The sequence below is a fragment of the Molothrus aeneus genome, chromosome 8 (assembly GCF_037042795.1).
Source record: "Molothrus aeneus isolate 106 chromosome 8, BPBGC_Maene_1.0, whole genome shotgun sequence".
Taxonomy (NCBI): Eukaryota; Metazoa; Chordata; class Aves; order Passeriformes; family Icteridae; genus Molothrus; species Molothrus aeneus.
The window spans coordinates 6,166,818-6,189,003 of NC_089653.1; the positions used below are offsets into that span (position 1 = coordinate 6,166,818).

At 39.9% G+C, this 22,186-nt stretch overlaps 1 protein-coding gene across 1 annotated transcript in view; it reads right to left on the bottom strand.

Annotated features, from left to right (window-relative positions):
* Positions 1-7,134: 7,134 nt before the first annotated feature.
* The window catches only part of REEP3 (receptor accessory protein 3), a 37,454-nt gene continuing 22,402 nt past the window's right edge, over positions 7,135-22,186 (bottom strand). The window contains exons 5-8 of the mRNA XM_066554786.1: positions 21,981-22,094; positions 14,378-14,525; positions 11,819-11,970; positions 7,135-11,079 (exon numbers count right to left, since the gene is read on the bottom strand). Of these exons, the coding sequence (XP_066410883.1) occupies positions 11,023-11,079; positions 11,819-11,970; positions 14,378-14,525; positions 21,981-22,094 (471 nt within the window). The 3' untranslated portion in view covers positions 7,135-11,022. The remainder of the gene's footprint in view (positions 11,080-11,818; positions 11,971-14,377; positions 14,526-21,980; positions 22,095-22,186) is intronic.

Sequence of the window (22,186 nt, forward strand, 5' to 3'; positions counted from 1 at the left end):
ACTTACCTAAAAACAGATGACTGAGACACTTCTGCCAGCTGTTTCACACCAAACTGGCTGCTTTAGAAACTTTCACCTAACCTTGTGTAGTCATCTGCAAGAAATGTATCATTCCAAGAAATTTGCACAACTGACATGAATAGGATTGCTTGTAGGATATTTTATCTGGCCAAGTCCTGGTCCCTGCTGGATGAGAAGTGTGCCATGAGACCCAGGTGCTTCTGCTGAGCTTTTTGTCCTGGGACCTTCGGTGTGTGAGCAGTCCCTGGTGCCATTCTGTTGGGATCCTGACTCTGGGAGACTGAAGGCTTAGGATGGTACCTAGAGCTGAAAAGGAAAGTGCTGAGAGCAGGGTGGACCTGGTAAATCGATGGGTGCAATTGAAGTTGTAGACAGCAAGAGCTTTCTCAGCGAGCTCTGTTTTTGCCAGGTGTTTTCAAGGTTGTGGCCAGTCTCTGTAAGAGAGAAAAGCTTTGTTAGGGCAGAGGAGTTTGTGCTGCTCTTTGAGTGTGGTGCAAAGAAGGGTGTGCTCATGGAAGGGGAGGATTGGTGGAATCTTTTTGTCCTGACACAGCTGATTTGAGAGCAGGGACGTTTCCAGCCTGGCTCTGCCCGGGGGTGGTGCGGAGCAGGGCTCGGTGCGTGTCCTTCCTTTGCGGCTCGACAGCGCCACCGTGCTTTTGTCCTCCGTCGAGGAAGGTAGTTATGCTAAGGCGGTGGATTAAGGGGTTAAAGTACCCTAGAGATGTGGAGAAGTTTGAGAGAGGGGTTTGTTTGGTGAGGATGAGTGTTTGCGCTATTTTTGATATTTCCAGGGCTAAAGCGATGCCTAGGGCTGTCACAACCAGGGCAGTGATTTTAATGGAGAGTGGGATGGTTGTTGGAGGGGTTTTGTAGGGGTGATAAACGAAGTGATGAGGAATCCTGCTAGGATGCTTCCTAGTGCATCTGATGGGTGGTTCTGATGGGTGCTGACAGTGCCCAGACAAAGCCAAGCACTTTCTGTCCCAGCCCTGCTCCAGTGGGGGCAGTTCAGGAGAGAGCTCCTGGAGACAGAATGTGATCTGCAGGAAAGGAAGAGGAATTGTTTCATTGTGGCTTTGCACTTTATAGGCTGCAGAAGAAAAGGCAATTCCAGCATGGTCTCTTCCTTTTAGAGCCCTTTCTGTGCTCAACACGTAACACAAACCCACTGAACTCCATCAAACACCCTGGAGATACGTGCTTTCCCTCTGGCACTCTAACTCTTGCAGCAGCTCATGTCCAGCCACTACTCCCAAAGAAAAAGTTCCAGAGCAAAAAGCCATTTCTGGCCTTCACAGCCCCTTGGCAGTCTGTAAACCAGACAAATCACACTAGTGATCCATACTGCTCAAAAACACATAGAGCATCTTCACATTCTCAAGGTGGCAGAGTCCATCATTGGAGTGTAGCAATTCCATCTGCAGTTCAGACAGAGTGGTGTGCCAGGAAAGAATATATTTGCTGACCTTCCCTCTACCCTGTAAAACCCATTTTCCAGTGCAATCACTTTCACACAGCTTCAACATGGTCCACAGTCCAAGCAGCTATATCTCACAAAGAAAAAATGTCAGGACAGAAGACATTCCTTAGGCAGCCATTTCTTCCAGCACCATTTAAATTGCACACAGCATATTTGGAATACTCACTTTCCTTCTAACACACATGAAGTGGCTGATTTTTAACTCTCATGGCTGGGCTGCAAATGCAGAGCAGCTGCCCTGTCAAACTGTACCAGAAAAGCCAAGCTGGGCTGCACCTTCCCCTTGCCACATGTAAATCACACAAATTCCCTGCTTCCCTTCTCTGCTGCATCTACCACTCTGTTCTCTGCATCTTGCATCCTAGAGGTGAGTGCAATTGTTTCTACAGAGGGCTGGAAGAGGAACAGGGAGGAGCACAAGCAGCTCTTGTTGAACTTGCTCCTTCTGAGTGCTCACATCAGCTGGGCTAGCAAGGGTGTGGCAGCCATGCTCCTCCTGCAGCCTGGAACACCGTGCTCACAAGCACAGTGCTTGTGTGGCTTCATTCACTGCCTTTTTTATCACACTTCCATTCCCCAGAGGCGAGTATTTGTCAACTATTCCCCCCTGCTGCAGCTTTTATATGAGCCATAAAATAAGGAATGGAATATTTTGAACTGAACATTTATTTTCTCTGGCACTCTTAACAGAGATATACATCCCACAACCTAACTTAACTTCCATTACTTCGAAGGATCTCAGTATTTTTAGTATTTGGGGAAGTAATTCTACTTCATCAGAAACAGAACACCATAGAGGAAAATAGATAATGCACAACTTCTTTACGATGCCCTCAGGCTTTGTATTCTCTGACTACAGGAAGAGAGGTGGGTTTTTAGTCTAGTCTTTAACACAACTTCTTTCAAGAGCAGATTATCTAAAAAAACTAAACCAGAAGAGCTTTGTTCAATCTGTGCTGTATGCCAGACATTCCTTGTATTCATGTGCAGGAAACCTACAACACTAATTCTTTTATTTCTTTTGCAGCTTTAACTACTCATCAGGAACATAAGAGGTGTGTAACTTTTTCTTTTAAAAGAACATTCTCTAAGAACACAGCCCAGACAAAGCTGGCACTTGAATGCTTACTTACTGAAGGAGTTTATAATCGTTATTATGATAGTGCCAGTGTAGGAATTCAAAACAGGAGCACCCAGCACTAGGAACAGGCACAAGGAACCTCAAAAGCAAGCAGATACACAGCAGAACATGCTGAAAAGGTAATTCCAAGTGCTCCCACTTATTTCCCTTTGCATGCATCTCATGGAAAGAAACTCTAAAATCCCTCCAGGATGACTTCCAGAAGTTCTGGAGTGCTGAAGCCCTGCCTTGGCAAGAGGCAGTGCTACTGGCAGATGCTCCAGCTCACAGCCTGGCAGGCCTTCCTTCCCTTCCCCAAGCAGATTTGTAATCAAGTTTTCTTGGGCAGCTGGCACACAGCTGGCCACCACAGCTGTAACAGCATTCAGAAACACAAGCTTGTCTTTTGGGTAATCCTGACTTTCTGCTTCATTTAACACCCCTTCATCCAGCACAGTGTAATTTTAATTTTGTTTGGTTCACAAACCCATAAAGAAAAACGTCATCCTCATTTTTGCCACTCCAACTATGACAAGAAAAAGTAACTTAATTACTGCATCTTTTTTCTTATCATTATAATGCATGTGAACCACTTAGAAAGAAAGGAGGAGGAAGAAGAAGACTCCTGGCATTTCCTTAAGACAGTGTTCTCATTTAACAAGACCCTTTGCTTGCAAATGCAGCTGGAAAACAAAACACCAGGACAGGAGTAACCCACTCCTGAAGATGCTTAGGTAAAGTGGCCTCCCCTACCCCCTCAAAAAAAAAGCACAACATTTTTTATTTGAACAATATAGTTAGGCAATGTGTGGAATGCTGTGCTCCAATAGAGATAGCCATGGCAAAAGCAGTTTCTTTCACCTCCCACTAATACTCCCTGGCCTCTGTGCTGCTCAGCACACTGACACTAACCAGTTTCAGTGCTGCTCCCCTCCCAGTGAAATGCTCATACAGGTCATTGACATGAGCAGTGTTTGAGTAGGGTGGCCCAGAGGCAGGCAAGAAAGAGACGTTTTCCATGTAGAATACCTAAGAAAAACCTTTTAACAATCTTACCTGAGATATACACTGGTTTCCTGCCCAGTTTATCTGACAAAGGGCCAAATGTGATATTTCCAATGAGCATTCCAGCAAAAAACAGGGATGATGCAAGGCTTAATCTGTAGACTTCTTGTTCAATTAGGTACCACTATTAAAAAAAAAACCTTATTAAAAGTATGCCTTTCCCCCAGTAATAAAAACTATCAAAATTATTCTCTTATCATTTCCCACTTCTTGTTTTATATCCCATTAAAGTTTTATTCAAAGTTTGATAGGTAAGCCAACAGTAGTGATCTTCTTTCCTCCCTAACAGATTCTAACATGTTTCCTCCTGGAAATTTCCTTGTAATAAATTAAAATTGTTCCATGTGGTAAGCAACATTAGCTGCACCCCAATTCCCAAGCTTTGGCAAGGCAGCTTATCTTGGGCTATTAAAACAAGGACTTGTGAAAAGCAGAGCTATTTCACCACTAAACCAGCAGAGTTATTTCAATGAGCAGGTATTAAAATTTCTTCACTAAGAAGTACAATGCACATTCACTACTGCAGTACTTAGAGAGTTAATGCTGTGCTTTCTGAACAATTAGTGATCCCTGGTGCCTTTCCTCACCAGACCCATGTTCAACTCTTGAAGGGAACCAGAAAGGGATTACAGCAAAATGTCTTGGTTCATAGAAATGCTCAGAACTCATTATGGGCTACTCATTGTACTCAGTGGTATTTCAGTATCTTATTGTGCACATGCATTTATAATACAAGTTACAAATAAATTATAGGTTTCTTTATAAATTATATTTTCTACCTCATCTAAAATCTAAACGGAGGCAGCACAACCACAAATCATCAAAGAGAAGAAAATAAACTGAGAGTGGATTAAAAATACTATTTCCCAACAGGGCAAGGCACACAGACAGCTTGTACAGTGATTAGTTCCTGAAGCAGAACATAAGAACCACTCTGGAGTTTTTTGAGAACACTCCCTGCAAAAGCAGAACAGAACTGAGAATATTAAAGTTCCATTAAGTTCAATCTCCATCAACAAAATAAAGGAAATAAACTCTACAGAAGCAGCCCTTGCAGGGCAGAACAAGAGAAAAGATTGCTTTTACAAACTGGTACTTTAGCTGCTCAGTGGCTGCATGTTTCTATTTTAGCAAGTCTGATATAGTGACACGTGAAGAACATAACTTTTAAAAGAATGCAGCTACCTACTTTATTTGCACAAAGGGAGCTTGTTAAATATTCTTCAAAATTAACTGTAGCTTGCCAACAAAAATGTTACCAAGGAGAGAAGGGGCTGCCAAGAGAGGAGGTTGGTCCAGGCAGGACACTGGGGGATTCAGCCACATCTCTCCAGCAAACTGGCACTCAAAGGGGAGCTGCAAGAGACAGCCCAGAGAGAAGCAGAACAGCCTGGCAGCTGCTCCATCGTGGTTTGAACAAGGGAGCAGCTTTCCTTCTCTCATGGCCTCCATTTAAGAGAAGCATTGTTTCACATCAAGATTTAATCTACACTAGATAATTGCAGGCCTCCACCAAAGGTTTATTTTGCTCAGTAGCCTTCTCCAAAGGCCAGGAGATGGTCCTGCCAATAGACTGATCAATTTGAACAACTAGAAATGCTCTTTTCACCCAGGGGCTTGGAGAGTGACACCTAAAAGCTCCACATCCTGTGAACAGCACAAGAAACTCCCTTCAAGAATAGAGTTATGAACCATCATTAATTAAACCTGCCAAAAAGGGGTTTGACAAAAGCACAGTGAGTGGCTGTTGGTCCAGTTCCTTCAAGACTAGCACACATGGTTATGCCTGCATTTTTCCTAGCATTACATTTGTTTACTATCACACTAACTTTATACAGGGTTTTAGATTTGCTTTGGGGCTTTAAAAAAAAAGTCTTTCTGCTCAGCCATAGAAAGAAATTCTATTGTTTAAGGCAGTAAGGTAGGATGATTTTCCCTCAGTTTTCTTAGTTTCATTTTTACTAAAATTAGTAGAAAGATTGGCTGGGGTGGTGAAGTTCTCTGAGGAAGCAGTGAGTGCCACACAACATAGTGAGTGTTGTACACAGGAAAAACTAGTGAGGGTCAAAGTGCTGCTTACCTTGCAACTGTTAGAGCCTGGAAAAAATGAACGTTCTAAATAATTTCTTAGCTTCCCCATCCATGTAGCCACTGTACATTAGCAGACAGCAGTGAAATCCTACATTTTGAATTCCTTGTAGTCTCTGCTCCAGCTGCTTTCATAATTCCTTTCCTAATGCAAACAGAGCAATCTGTTGCTGAACTTTGGCAAAGGCAGGCAGACATAAGACAGGCTCCCATTCTGTTCCTTAAGACAACTACAGAAAGGAGGAAAATCATTTTGGAAGTCTATTGATTTTACAATATGTATTAGATTTCCCCTCATATGCCACCATTTTTTCCCCCATACTAGTGGGGAAAACACACAATGCCTCAGAACTTAAAACCCAAAACCAAAAAACCAAACAACAACAAAATTCCCCAAAAGACCTGCCAAAATTGCTGCTGCTCAATATTTAACATTTTAACCCAAGATATATGTACCAGCACTAGTTTTGAATAATCAGATTATTGCCTGAGAGGGTCTTACCAGCATCACATTAAAAAGCAGGAAGGCAGCTTGTAGCCCACATTCAGGAGTGCTCCCACTACCTGCTAAATGTCAGCTGAAGAAATAAAGGAAAAAAAGTCAGCATTGCTTTCTCACATCCACCATTTCTTGGCAGGGTGCTTGTACTGCATGAACTTTTCTGACATCAATCACTGGAAGGTCCCCTTAAGAGTCAGTCTGTGCTTCTGGGATGGATTTTCATAATGCTTAAAAACTATTTATTGCTACTGTCTTTTAAACCTTTCTCTTCAATTAGCCATATCAAGAAATTCTTTTATTTGAGGAAGTAAGCCAGGAAGCCTTGCAAACAAGACCCAGAAAAATGTGGTTACTGAGGATTTTGCTTGGGTTTTGGTAGGGGTGTTAACAGATGACTCAAAAGGAGGTTTGAAAAAGGAAAGGGCCAAATTCATCTATGCATCTCCTCCTCTGGATTATCAGAAGAAATCTGACTAGGGAATGCAAAACAAAATCAGTTTGATGTCCAGCAGATCCCCAGGAAGTTCCACTCTTTTGGGACACTGAACATCTCAATTTTCATTTACTCTGAACAATACATCTAATCAAACCAGGCATGTTCGAATTGCCTTTAACTCAGAAACACAGAAACCTTTAGCAGGGTACATTTCATTTCAGCCTAAATTAGCTTCAGACTTCATGGCAGAACCTCAAGGGCAGTTTAGTCATACTTTGAAGAGTTTTTCAAGTCTCTCCAAAGTTCAGCTTGTTTTCAGGTTGTTTTTGGTGCTTGAACCATTACAATAAGTAACAGAATACAGATTACACAGTGACTAGTTTGTTAATAGTAATTCAGGTAATAAAATATCCACTGCATCTTGCTCAAAGCAGCATTTATTAAAGACAGCATCAAGATAAGTCAATGCATAATGAAGTTCCCATCCTACAAATATGTAAACAAGTTGACAGCAAGTTATTATTACAATATAAAAATTAAAGCTTACATTGCATTTTTTTAAAGCTACTATCTTCAGTCCAAATGTATATTCTCTGGTTTGTAGCATTTAAAAATACAAGTTCTTGAAAAATGTTAAAGTATTGCCTTTGCACATACATTTTTGTAGAAAAAGTACTTAAAAACACCAACTTCCCATTAATAAAAGCAACACCAAAAATAAAACACATTTTTGTCATGAACAGCACATTGAATGCGTCCAGCATTTTCTTCACCATTCTCTTTTACCAAGTTATCTTCTATTTTAAAATTCATTGTAGTTTGCAAAATGTTTGTTGGATGTTATTCAGTTACTTACACACACCAAAGGAATTCGCAATTACATTGCTAATATTGGCAATTACATTGCAATCAAAGTCCAGCCTAAGCTCACTTGCAGCTGAGGCCACCAATTTAATCCTCATCTCAGACTGGGTATTTTAACAAGCACAGTAGACTCTTGCTAAGAAAGCTGAGTCAGTTCAGATGTATTTTGGAAAGGCTTGAAACCTTGATATGATTTAAACAGAACTACATATTCTCTTTTAAAGCATTTTTAAACCCCAAGTCTTTGTTTTACTACAATCAAATTAGCAGTCTTGTTGGTGGCAGTCAGTCAGTTCTCAGGAAACAATTTGTTCAGAAGATTAGATAATTTGACATCAACTACATTTTACATTCCAAATCCAAAAAGAATGCTACACATCGATTTTTAACATTTTTTTCAAGAGGTTTCCTGGCAAGAGCTAGACAGGTGACTTCTGCAGTTGCTAAGGCAAAAAAAGTTTGAAAATTCCCTGTAACCCAAGTTAAAAGACTGTAGTGTTTCCAAACCAAAGTAAACTAAATACACCAAGGAGAGAGAACTATGTATCACTGGGATGAGAGCTGATCATGCCACTGTGCCCTGACAAACATCAGGCTTGTCATTGTGCCCTAACAATCAACAGTAAGAAGAAAAAATCAAGATAATCCAGTGAACCAGTTTGAGGATGAATTCAAAGATCAAAATCAGGCTGGCAAGAAAATATTTTTACAGTTGGCTGAATTAGACTGAAGAAAACAGCTAGGAAAATATTGAAGGTTTGATCATGTAAGACAGTTACCTAAAAGAAGTACATTTATATGCAAACAGTCATGAATATGAATAATACTGCCAGCTTTCCTAATTCCATGCAAGTTCCAGGAAGAGGAGGATTTATTCAGCCTTTATCACTACTGAGTTAGTAAGTTAAGTCTGCCAGAAGTTACAGCCTCAGGTACATAGAGACACATAGAGCAACTTCCTGACAGAAGTGTGGTAGAGCCTGAAACACTTCAATGATCTCTAGCCCTAGAAATGTGTTAAAAACATAAAAACAACCTCCAAAACAGGATCTACATGAACCTGTAACAGGAACTCTAATTCTGAAAAAATGGCTTACTCTACTCCTTCGTGCAGGATTATGATTTGTACAAAGATGATAAATTTTTTTTGCCACGCTTGCTGGTAAAACAAGCATGATTAGTTACAGCAAAATGTGTCAGTAAGTGCTCAACTCTACAAGAAGAGTCAGAGATCCCATGCCAGGCCCAGGTTAGTCTACTATTCAGAGAGGGGTGAGATGCAAATACAAGAGCTTAGTGTTCCTTAGAGTCTAATACACAGACAAACCTCAGGAGAACAGAGGAGCAGCACAAACATTCCTGGGGCAGAAGTCCCACACTCTGGGAGAGGTTGCTTTTGTGATCACTCCTTGCCCACAGCTCCTTAGAAAAGCTGGATAACAAGGGACAGGTTTGGTTAGGGGATGGGATTTTTTGCACTGTACTCATCTGGGAGGGAGCAGCCTTCCTGTCTACTGGTATCAAACTGTGTTTCTGAGTGAAGTATTACAGGTTTCAGCCTTTTCATCACATGTGGCCTGCTGGGACTTCTCCCTAAAGCACTGAGGTTCCTCAGAGATGCTGAAGTGCTGTTGTATTTGAGCACAGCTTTGCACAGGGCTTGCAGACGCTTCCCACAGCCAGGGAGGAACACCACCAACACAGACCAGCTGCATTTGTACCCACAGAATTCAAAGCCTGGCTGAAGTGTGCAGAAAAGTGCTTTGAATGCTGCAGACCAGCAGTGAATTGCTACGGCCGTAACAGAAAAAAACCTGCCCAAACCTCAGGAATATATTTAAAATCTCTGCTGGAGACTTGCAGATGACTGTCAATACCTGGGGAAAGGTTTAAGGATTGAAGCCAGAGATCCCAGGATAAGAGGAATCCCTGCCATTTTCTCTTTGAGGGAAGTAAACAAGGTCTGTCCCACAGATACATAATAAAATACTATCTGCAAAAAGTGGGTGGCTTCTCCCTGAATCCACAGTAGAAATATAGTCACACAGTAAACTAGAGTCAGCCTAATTCTCAGATCTGCAGAAAATAGTACCAAAGGTGACCTAAAAAAGTAATTTTGACAAGTCACTGCATATTGAAAGACATTTCAAAATTAATCTCTGTGCAGATATGCCATGGGACTCTAGGTTATGAAATGACTGACTAAATCAACTAGACTTTTAGAAGAAGCTATCTATATGCAAATATTTCAGTAATAACTTCAGCAATAAAAGAAAGTACTACACAGGCCATTTTAGAATCCACATATGGTATGAAATATACACTCATACATGTTCTGAAGTACATCTATATAAATATATTTGTTCTTAAAGCAATGTAGAGCAAAACTAAACCAGGGCCTGACTAAGCTATCATACATACCTCGATGGCAGCATGACTTGAACACACAGCTCATGGGCTGATCAGATCCCTGAGGCATATCACTGGAATTGCTACAAGTTTTACTTACCACAATTTTAACCAAAAACTGATTTAAATCATGTTACATCTCTTTAGATGGAGGAAGACAGACACAAACAAAACAATCCAACAAACAAAAAAAACCCAAAACCCCCCAAAAAAACCACAAAACCACACACAGAGACAAAACCCACACAGCCCTATTATACATAGAAAGGCACCTGATAATATTGTTAGTAGCAAATATCTACAGCATCCTAAGTGTACTTAAGGAATCAAGATAAATTTTTAAAAGATGATAAAATACAAGAATTGCTGGCATTCAAAATGTAACTGTAACATATCTAGCAAGTCACTAAAATGACATGTGCAGTTGTAATCATTAAGAGTGTGCAAAACTACAGAGTTTTGCATAAAGTGCTATATGTACCCCCAGTTTGCTAAGCTTGGCAATATGATGCAAGATGATGATGTTAAGGATGTATCCTACCTCCCTTACCTTTCCTTCTTCTTTCCCACCATCATCCACTGTCCTTTAAACTGTACATTTAAAAATTACACAAAGGCCTTTTCAGGAATTGTAGTTCAGAAAAATATTTCAAGTATATCTATCTTTCAATGTAAACTTGGGGACAGTATGATTCAATTCTCACAAGCTCTAGATACTTAAATCTTCTGCTAATTTAACTGGAGTTGCAATTATTTCAATCTGTATAATACCTCTGTCCAAAGAGTATTGCCTATTCCTCATTTAACTCCTATTTAAGGAGTGCTGAAATTCATGCTGTAATTTGTCCAGATTTAAATCTAAACAATTCTAGAAAAACAGAGTAATACTTTATCTGATCACTTGGGTTCACAAAAACAAGTCCTACCATATCTGTTCATACAGACTCATTTTAGGAATTGTACACAGATCTTTAACACTTGAATTCAAGTTATTATAGTACAGCAGTTTCTCTTGCAGGCATTGTGCAGTACACTTAAAAGTATACAGCAGGTCTCTTCTTTACTCTGTATTTCAGTGATCCATATCGTATCTGAGGGGAAAAATAAAATTATAACAAAGGGTTGAGTCACACCAAGCAGAAATATTATTCACTTGCCCACTAATCTTATTTTGCAAATGTCTTTCAATGTGCTTTGGACACCCCAGTTTCACTAAGATAATCTGCCTATGACTAAATAACAAAGTTTCAACAGAATTGGGCAAGAAGAATAAGTATCATCTGTTTTCCTGCAATGACCCAAAAGCTTCTATGAGACTCCACAGAGATTTATCCTGAAGTATCTTTAGATTTTGTGATGCATGCACATATAAAGTGCATTGAATGCTAACTAGGAATCTTCTCTTTGTAGATCACAGAGTCAGGCCGTGTGTCTATGGGAACTAAAAAATTCTGAATATTCTTTATCTATTGAACAGGAGATGTTTAAGTGTGCACAACATGTAAATGATAATATTGCTATCCATAACCCCTCCAAGGTGAGCAGCTCCTGAAACTGGGCTCAGTGGTGTCAGAATTAGCATTGCAAGCACAGAGTCTGTTTCATCTCCTCTCCCTTTCTCCTTGCTTAGTTCATTTCATTCATGTATTTCCCCTACAAAAGCCCCAAACCTAGATATTGTTACACATACTTCCTTCCCCATTTAGCTTTCCAGAACCCAGTTATTGCTGATACCTTCTCCAGGATTAAAAATGAAAATCAATGTCTGCACTATGAAAAATGCCAATACAGGCTGAAGAAACAAACTCAATTAACCAGCATTACACTTGCCTCTTTACGGCCTTTCATCGTTTTCACAGATTTCATACTCTGAGTTCTTCGAAGGCCTCTCTGAGCAAACATTTCATCCTCTGAATGTGTCCCCTCCATCTCGTCATCTGTTTTATCATCTCCAGGATTTTTTTCCAGTGGAGTTTTGTAACCTTTAAAAAAATTATTTAAAAAAAAATAGCTGTAACTTTGATTTCTAAGAAAGCTGTGATTTTCATCTTTACCACATGTGATTGATCCTTTTTAATGATGTGCTCATTTCAAAACAGAAACATTGACTCTGCCACGAGTTTGGTACTTCTCATTCTGCCACTTCATTCCACAGGTATGAAGTGCAGTGATTCTTCAGTTGCCAAAACAGAAACCACAAGTCTGTTGACATCTTCTGCTTTACGCTGAACTGCAAAAACCTTAGTGGTCATCTTAAGAAGTACTCAAGATTTTTGGACACAATCCACATGAGAGGGAGGTTACACTTATATAAACCTTTAAAGGTCCCTCCTAACACAAACCAGTCCATGACTCTCATTCATAGGGTCCTTCTTCATGCTCTCATCCTGCATTTTTAACACCAAAAGCTCCTTCCAGATCAGTAACACGCCCAAGTACTGTTAAGGGTTGTTAACATCCTGCAAAACCAGGACCAAGATTATTACCTGAGACTCTCACTAGGGGGCACAAACTGCTTAAAAACACATCCTGAAAAGCTCCTTGGGGTCCAACAGTCCCGAGTACCCATCACAGACCTATCACAAAGCTCCCAAATGCACTCTGGCTCCTTCCTCCACAAAACTCGCTTTTTATCCCAGAATCTACAGACTGTAACACTCAGGAACACCTTTTAGACTCCAAACCAAACTTTATTAATGACCTGTGTACATTTCATCTTAAGCCAATGTTTTATTTAGGCTTAGATATTTTTTCTCAATGTTTTTTCCCTAGAAATTAGAACCACAATCTATTCCACAGCTACTTGAGGCAGACATTCTGTCGTTCTCTTCTGCCATTTTAGAGGCAATACATCTCTGCTTCCAGTACAGTTTAAATTCATCCTTTTCAACACAAACTATTTCAATCACATCTGTTTCTCTGTTTCAGGCTAGCAGTGTTTGCAGTGACACCAATACTTCTTATCTGTCTTTGTAACATGTGATGCATCAACATCCCATCAGAGCATTGCCTTTTTCACTGCCAGCTCAGCACCATCCTATGATCCATGTTCTACAATTTGCAGAGAACTCTCAGCTCAGACCACAAAAAATAAGATCCTGCTAAGCACAGCAGAATATTGCTACACAGTGTTCCTAAATCTATGTGTACTTTTTTAGGTTCATAATGCTGCAGAAAATTAAAAAAAAAAAAACATGAGAGGTGTATGTTAGATATCAGACCAGGAGCAGAAACAATTAACGAAATTCAACTAGCTGTAAGAAAGCTTTTTGACATTTGAGATTGAATCTCACAATCAGTGATCATTTATACAATATAAACTGAAGCACTTAAAAAAAAATTAAATTCAGAGCATTTTCAAGCTACTTCAGCTAGGTAGATAATGCTCTCTTACTGAGGAACAGACCCTGTACAACAGCTGCAGTGACATCATCTCTAGTGCAGCTCTTGATGAATTCTTGGCTTTCTCTGCAGCCAGCAGCTCCAGTTCACACTGCCCTGCACAGGATACCTTCTGGAAACAATGTGCAATTCAGCCTAGGTCCCTTCAGCTGGCCACCTACTCCTTACAAACATCACAGGCTACCACACTACCCATGGAATCCCGTGGACCCCACAAACACTACTCCTCCCCAAAACTGAGGGATCAGAAGGAATGACAGGCTTAGGTGAAAAGAAATAGCCCAGACCTATTTCTTTTGTGGGAAATATCAGCTCCTTGACATCGTAGCCTTGCCATTTAAAAAGGTGCAGTTATCAGACTTCCAGCAAAAGCTTCCTTCAATTATCACAAGCTCAAGAGCAAAGCGATGATGACAATAACAGTACATGTAATATAATAATGAAATAATAGTATCTCTGAACAAAACCATATATTGGTGACCACACATCATCTTTTAAGTGCTGATTGGCATCAGTCCATTATGAAAACTTGATGCCTTTATTATTGCTATCACCATAAACAATTTTACATTTTGATCTATTACTACAAGCCTGGTGAATTAATTTCTATTAATTTTCTCTTCTATTTACTGAGCTTCCATATGTTTTCACATTTAACTTCTTGTACATTTGTCACAGAAACTCCACTTAATCACATAACATTTGACTTCCAATTAAGTTTTACTTTGGTAATAAATTCTTGTTGCCAATTGGCAAAGACAGGAGTAATGAATACAGTATGATTACACAGAGTGGCTGTGAGAAGAAAGTAATTCAGCAAGGATTTCTTAACTGTCATAATTTACTTTGCTTGAGTGTACTCTGTTTAAGTGTACTAGAATTCTTTGAGGCCTTTTCCATTAAGAGATGGGGTGAACGTATTTCTGCTCTTCCACTTTTGCTTTGGGTGAATTGTTCTTTTAGGTAGGGAAGAAAAAAGATACATACCTGAAGATTCACTTGTAGAGGCTCTGGTTTTCTTTTTAGCTTCTGGCAATGTCTGATAAGCTCTCTGTCCAACAGGCTCATCTCCTTGTATAGTAGTCAAATCATGCATACTGAAACTTCTCAGTTTCTCAGTTATTGCACCTTGGCTCTGAAATACAACAACAATATCTTTGGAAACCAGGCAGAGGTTTAACTTTGCTGCTCAGCTTGGGTTAAGATGTTTAAGCCCATGCTTCCTTGCTGCACAACAAAACCCATTGAACAGACACATGCAGTTGCTTTACATTTGTAAAGGTATTGCTTTTACCCACATTGCTCCCAGATGACAAAGTTACACAAGCTGGCAGCTTAATTTCAAATGCTGCATTTCACTCCTTTCATCTGAGCAAATAAAGACCAAGGGTAAGTGTTTAAAAGAAACACACATCAGAAATGTTCACTTCAAACATGGCAGTTCAAGGTAGCATGACAGTAACACTTCCACTTGAAGGAGTATGGTTGAAGATCGTTTTCTGCCATTTTATATTTTATCCTCCACAAATTTGAATAAGGTTAAGGAGGAAAGTGTTAAAAATACACTCTGTAACATTAACTCTAATAACTGAGAAACTGGCAGCACTATAAAAGCAGCCCCAGTTGACAGAAACTTGAAACCACAAACCAAAGAGGTCCTGCCTGGGCTCCAGCCTAGCAGGTCCTCTTTACTAATGTAACTTTACTGACATAATACCAACCCAAAACCTAATGCTACACAGGAGAATAGTTCATCACATATGAACATCAAGTATTCCTTCTCCAGTTGTCTTCCCTTTTTTTCCATATGGAACATATGGAAGTTTCCCTGTTGGAAAGAAAGCTCATCCAGCAGCTCTTTCATCTTACATCAGATGATGTTATTATTAAAGCATTAAAGATTAATTTATTGCATAAGCAACTAAAAGAATAAGACCATGAGAACAAGTACTCAAAGTCAAGTTAAAATAACACTTAATTCTTCCATCTCTGGCATAAGGCAAAAAATAACCATTTCAGGAAAAGATTGACAAGCCTGTGCATGAATTCCACTTCAAGCAAGTGTTAAAGACTTTGCTGTAAAGTAAAATTCTTCATTTGACCAGCCTGTTAGCTAGCAGGAACAGAAACCTGGGTACAATTCCATACACCTTCCTCTGCAACAGCACCAGCAGAAGGCAATTCTGGCACTGCTGGCCACAGCCATTTGTTCTCACTCTCATGACAACAACTGCTTTTGCAATTGGTAGACCAGCACACCGAATTAGTCCACGTTAAAAATAGCCATGTAAAGTGAAGAGACAGTTGAATTAAAGCTCTTCAAGTTTGTGTGGGTACCAAAGGGCAGGGGAAAAAGTGGCTGAAACCTAATATTAATTTTCTGATGACTAATTATTAGTACAGCATATAAAATTAAGACAGTGGACAGTATTCTACTCAAGCACAACAAACCTATTATAATTCTTACCCCACCATTCATTGTCACCAATCAACAAGGAAAAGGTTTCTTGTGAGAGAAGTAGAAGCCTTAACTTTTCCATCTCTTCCTACATACTTGTAGGATGACTCAGTTCTCACAAACTAAGTACAGCTTGCCTTTGAGTTAAAATGCACTACAAACACTGCACAGTATCTGCATTAAAGATTGTAAAAATCCCAAAGTCAAAATTATTCCCCAAAATGGCTCATTTGAGGCAGGTCTCCTAAAGTCTCTCCTAAATCAGGAAAAATCCTGCCCTTCCACTACTCCACTTCTTGCACTGAAAAGCATTTCAAGTAAACTACATCAGGAACCAGCTATGCCAGAGACCTTTATCAGCTCCTAGGACATGGAGATGAGAACTGCAGAAAGAACTGCTGCTTTTGACAAGTAACAGCTTACAGTAAATATATCACTCTGCTGTAACATACAGGAGTGTTCATCAGACTGTGTCCAATGCTTAAAGAGCTTGAACAGGACTCAAGTCTCAGTCACTGAACACTGGACTGTTTTACTGAATATGTAAAATGGACCTAGCTGGTTCTCAGCAGAATCCATATATATTCAGCACAATTCCACTCACCAAGAGTGAACAGAGTCTACTTAAAATAGTGACAGAAGCTGGTTTTGGCCAGCAGCAGAAGTATAGAAAGACACACTTGTTTAACAGCTGCCCAGCAAGTTCATTCATCAGGTGATATACTACAAAAAGACATTTGGAAATTGTATAGAATAATGCAATTAAGATTATAACAAGCAACATACCAAGAATTCACATTACAAGCTTACATTTCTTATTCCACTGTAGATAGAGGACTAGATCCAAGCTAGGAACATTCAGCCCTATTTTCCAGTGCAGCTTTTGGATACAGAATTTTGTTTTTCAAAGGAGGAAAAAAAGTCAAGTATGTGCCATAAAATAACATTGTGCCCCTAACCAAACTGCACGGTTGAGCTGGAGCTCCTGTGGAGCACTGCCTCATTCAGGGAGGACTGCAGGGATTTATACAATGGGCCCTTCATTCCAAAACTACTTGCCAAGATGGAAAGTTTTACTCAAGTTACACACAGAAAACATTGAGAAGTTTGAAAGGATATATACACAAATAAAGATGCAGCACACATGCCTGGGAGTCACAGAAGGAATGGGAGCTGCACAAGCACTGCTGTGCTGGGCAGTCCCCATCACACATGACTCCAATCCTATGCAGCTACTCCCTACAGGGCCCCCAGTCCCTATCCCACCCCTGGGAACATGCAGTCTAGCCAAATCAAGATTGATTTCTACTTGAACTCCACTGCATGGACTGAAGGACAAATTTCAAGGTGTTCTGTGGGAGTGTGCATAGCACTGTGCTCACACTGCATTTAAGATTTAAGAAGATTCTTCCACCCCCATGCCCAAAAGCAGCAGTTAATTGCTTTTTGCTGAAACAAAGCATTCTGTGTAGATCTGGATTACTATCAGCTCAGGATGAAAGTCTGGCTGAAAAATATTAAATTCCTTCCTACTGCAGGAAATGTGAGATTAAATACCCTTTACAGCAGGAAATGTGAGAGCAACATTCCCATTTAGAATAATAATGCTTTAAGAGCTTTAATATTTTGTTTGAAAGGTCAAAGAGTTACAGCTTGAAAGCAACATGTTTGCCCTAAAAGCAGAGTAATAAAGTTATAGGTGGAGCTGAAGAGGATCTCCTGCTTCCACTCCCGTGCCATGGACATGGCAGCAGCCATCACCTCTCCCCAGACAGACACACCCCAAGATACTGCTCAGGAGAAGGTGGCAGAGCAGTTATCACTGGTGGCCCATTACATCAACAGTCCCTGTCACTAAGGAAGGAACACACCAGGCTGCACTCGGCCCAGAGGCTGGTAACTAAATTACAGCCCAAAAGATAGAGACACATACATTTACAATTACAGTGCCAGGGATAGAGAAAATACATCACATAACTTCAGCACTAAAATTTCTATGTAGGTAAACACTGAAGAGAGATGAACTGTGAAGTCTCTGTGCTGTCTTAAACAAAATGCAAGTCTTAAAGAATTGTTTTTCTTCATTATTCAATAGCATTCCTAAAACATACTAAACTGGTTTTGGAGTCCACATTCATTAGCAGTGACCAATGTGAAACACCAACTCAAGTTGTAATATGTTTCTAAATCAATTCTTTGAAATAAACATAGCCCATTTAAGAGTCTCCTTTCAAGACTACTCAGCCTCTAGTGAGCTATTAGTATGCAGCCTCATCAGCTGACCCTCATATATGAAATGCCATTTTCTATTCTGCTATTGAGCATGTACTTTTCTGGAAGTTGCTGTAAACAAACCCCACATTGTGTGCCCCAGGGACTCTCTGCTGTTCAATGGCACTTGCAGCCCTCAGGGGGCAGGATCACTGACTGGAGCTGCCTGCCTTCCTTGGACACGTTCCCAATGCAGCACCCGCATTCTCAGCTGCTCTCTCCCTGATCCCATCCGAGCTGACAGGGAATGACTCCTGTTCCCTCTCAGCCTGCCCAGGGACTGCTGTCCTGTGAATGACCCCTGCAGCATGCCAGGCAGCCCAGCAGGGAGGAGGATGACAGCACTGCTGCTCCCCAGAGTGACACTGGCTGTGTGCCACAGCTGGCTGCAAGACAGCTCCTTCCTCTGCCCTGCCCTGAGTGGGGATAAGGGGAAGGGTGAGCAAGGCCAGGAGAAGAACACTCCATCAGCAAAAAGGCAGCAGACCCAGGATGACCAGAAGGCGTTCAGAAAAGACAGCCCTGTGATGGTGTTCACAGGGGTCTTAGGATGAGGGAGGAGATGAGGATCTGACTCCATGTTCCAGAAGGCTTGAATTGTTATTTTATGATATATATTACATTAAAACTATACTAAAAGAATAGAAGAAAGGACTTCATCAGAAGGCTAGCTAAGAACAGAAGAAGAATGATAACAAAGGCTTGTGACTGACCGAGACAGCCCAGACAGCTGGGCTGTGATTGGCCATTAATAGAAATAACCTCATGAGACCAATCCCAGATGCACCTGTTGCATTCCACAGCAGCAGAGAATCATTGTTTACATTTTGTTCCTGAGGCCTCTGGGCTTCTCAGGAGAAAAATTCATAGCAAAAGGATTTTTCATAAAACATGTCTGTGACACAGCCCTCAAAACATATTAGCACCACCAGCAGCACTTTACAAATTAACACTATTTGTGAGACCTCATGAAGAGGGACAGAATATTTCACAGCTTAAGTAGCACTCCCCTTGCTCATAGTGATAAAGACACCAGGTTTCACTAGTAGCTCAAGAAATCTGAATTCATGGGTTGCAGAAATTGAAACATAGAGGTAGCCGTCATCTCAAAAGACCTGAAAAGCAGATGCATCAAAGTATGAGATATATCACTGGAACTTCAGTGTTGTGGATATAACTTGCCCAAATCCATAAACTACTGAGCTATTGAGACATCTTGTTTCTGATTCTTTTACTAATAAAAATTTCCTTCAGTATAAAGAAAAATTAACACAGACTATCTTTCATCTCTAAATCTCCTGAAATCAGGATTTTACAAAGATTTGTTTTCTGACATGCTAATTTAACACAATTTATTTTGCTAGTGTGTGCTATTTAGCAGGTTTTGAAACACTACATTTTATATGAACAGTGGCTAACTACTACCAGCTAAAAATAGCAGTATGAGAATGCAAGCTATAAGCCACTACTCCTGCCAAATACATTGAAATTTAACTATAGGGGAGCAGGTTTAAATCAACGTCAAATTTCAGCAGACTGACCTTGCTGGCTGCTCCAACCTCCCTGACAGAGGCAACAAGCCTTTTAATGGTAATCCCCTATTCCTTTGACAACCCTTGAAGAAAATCACTCTCTCCCACATCTGATATTCAAAATATTTCAGCAAGTTTCCAAGCCATTTTCAACACCCCCCTAAACTCAGCATAAGCAGTTTTCTTGGACAGTTTACTGTCTTTTGACATAGGTTTAACCTTGCACACATGTTTAGCCTCTCCCCCTCTCCTAATTTGAGATCTTCTACGTCAGAATAAGCATGTGTGCTCTATTTTAAAAAAAAGGGTAAAAAAAAAAGAATAGTGATGAAAGTGTGCCCTCTTTCCCATCAAGACTGATCCCACTACTACAGTTGTGTTCTTGAAATCCTATAGCATGCTCCACCAGCTCCTGGTGAAGGGATAATCTTTTCACCTGCTGGAGGCAGCAGTCAACTCCTGAAAAACAGGAACAAAATCAAGAACACATGCATTGTGTCCATTTGCTTGCATGGAGCAGGCATGCTCAGCATTTTGGAATGACAAACCCAAGAGGCTTAACGTGCCAAAATAAAGATTTTTTTTCAGTGAGTCTCCTCTTTCATAGTGTTTAAAAATCATGCCTATTTTAGGTCTATGGTATTGTGGTGGTTGTTTTTCTCAAGCATCTGATGTGCACTGAACTAATTCTGTACAAATATTCATGAGCATGTTTAACAAGTTTTAACAAATGGAGCAGGCATCTTGCCAGTCACAGCTGAATAGCAATGAAATCTAAACACAGACATCTCAGAAAAAGTTATTCATTATTTCAGAAGAAAGTGAGAGGAGATACTAGTGTTACTTATTTTACAATATTTGTCACAACCTTAAAATTAACAAGGAAATATCCAACCATAGCCAAACATAAGGAGCACACACAAAGCATAAGGATCCTTACAGGTGCTTATTGTAATAAATTTGCAATACAAAGAATTTGCATTTTAGCAAATAAACTTTTTCTCCCAGTAGAGGACTTTGGGTGTTTGTTGGGTTTATTTGGTTTATTTAAATAACCTATTTTCACTCTGGATACTTTCATTCCTTTGGAGGTGCACTCTATTGCATTCTAAATTATTTCATGTCTCAAGGCAATATTAAGAATTTGAATAACAAAAAACCCCTACAGTGATCAAATTTAATCACTTTCTCAGTATTTCAGGCTCATTATGACCATATTTAAAAACAAAAAGTCATAATGCTACCACCCACATGTACCTTTAAAAAGGGACAAAATGAACAAACAAGATATGCATGACGACTTTTCCAAAGCTTTTTGAGGTAGCATGTGAAGATGTAATTTTTAGCAATGTCTTGCATTTATAAGGCAGGAAGTTCACATAGAAGCTCAGACATTTAAGCTAAATGCCAGCTGTACATACTCAACTTTGACAGCCAGGGATCTCTACACTGTCTTCTGTTATCTACTGACAGTGCTCAGGTTTTCAGTGCTGTTACTATGAGCACAATGGCTCCATTTATTCCCAGGAAGAAATAAATCCTGACTGCCTTAAACCTGTGATTTCACTTGGACACACACCTTTTTATCTTGTTTGTTTGTTTTGGTTTAAACTACTGTTGGGTAGGATACACATTGTCTGAAGTATATTCCTTTCAGTGGTGCACAAATTGCTTAGAATCTGCAATATAAGCTTGTATTTTGTCTTCCTAGACCCAGAGCTCTCTGAAATACTGAAGGTGACAAGTTTTTGTAGGAAGGTAATCTGGGAAAAACAACAGGTTACTCCATAATTTCATGGAAAACAATGACAAGGCAAGTGTATGCTAAACACCAATAGGCAAGCTTATGCTTAGTATATTAATTTAATAATTCACCCAACAAGTTGCAAACAGGTTAATTGTGTCAAGAAAATTTTTAACCATAGTAGTAGTCTTTCATGCCTTAATTCATATATGGCATTACCTCAGGTTGATTGGAGAAAAACAGCAGAAAAGCCAGAAATCCTTTCAAAAGTTTGTTTATCAACAAGAAAGCACCACAGAGACAGAAAAGAAATAATGGTCATCTTTACTAAAAGCCTGCACAGAAAAATGAATGGTACCTTTTGAATTAAACTGATCTGATCATCCAAGAAATAACTACAAGTCATCTTAAACAAACAAACCAACAAACACAGTATGAGGAGGAGAGGGCTGCAAGCCTTGAATTGTGTCCCAGGTTTTCAGTACACTTGCAGAATTTTCCTTTTTATGTATGATGATAGATCCTCAGTACAATTGCACTGTTCTACATCAAACCCAAAAGCAATTAATGCAAGCAGAAACTTACCTTCACAGCTGCTGTCACTGCAGCAGTTGCTGCCAAATTCAACCCTTGCCTTCCAAAATTCACCATGGTCTCATAGCCTCTTTCTTTGGCTTGGACTATGTACTCATCAATCTCCTAAAAGAAAAACACATTTAAATTTTAGAAGGCTGTTCATAAGAGAGCAAAATTACTCCACAGTATTATTTTTCCATCAGTAAAGGAAGAGA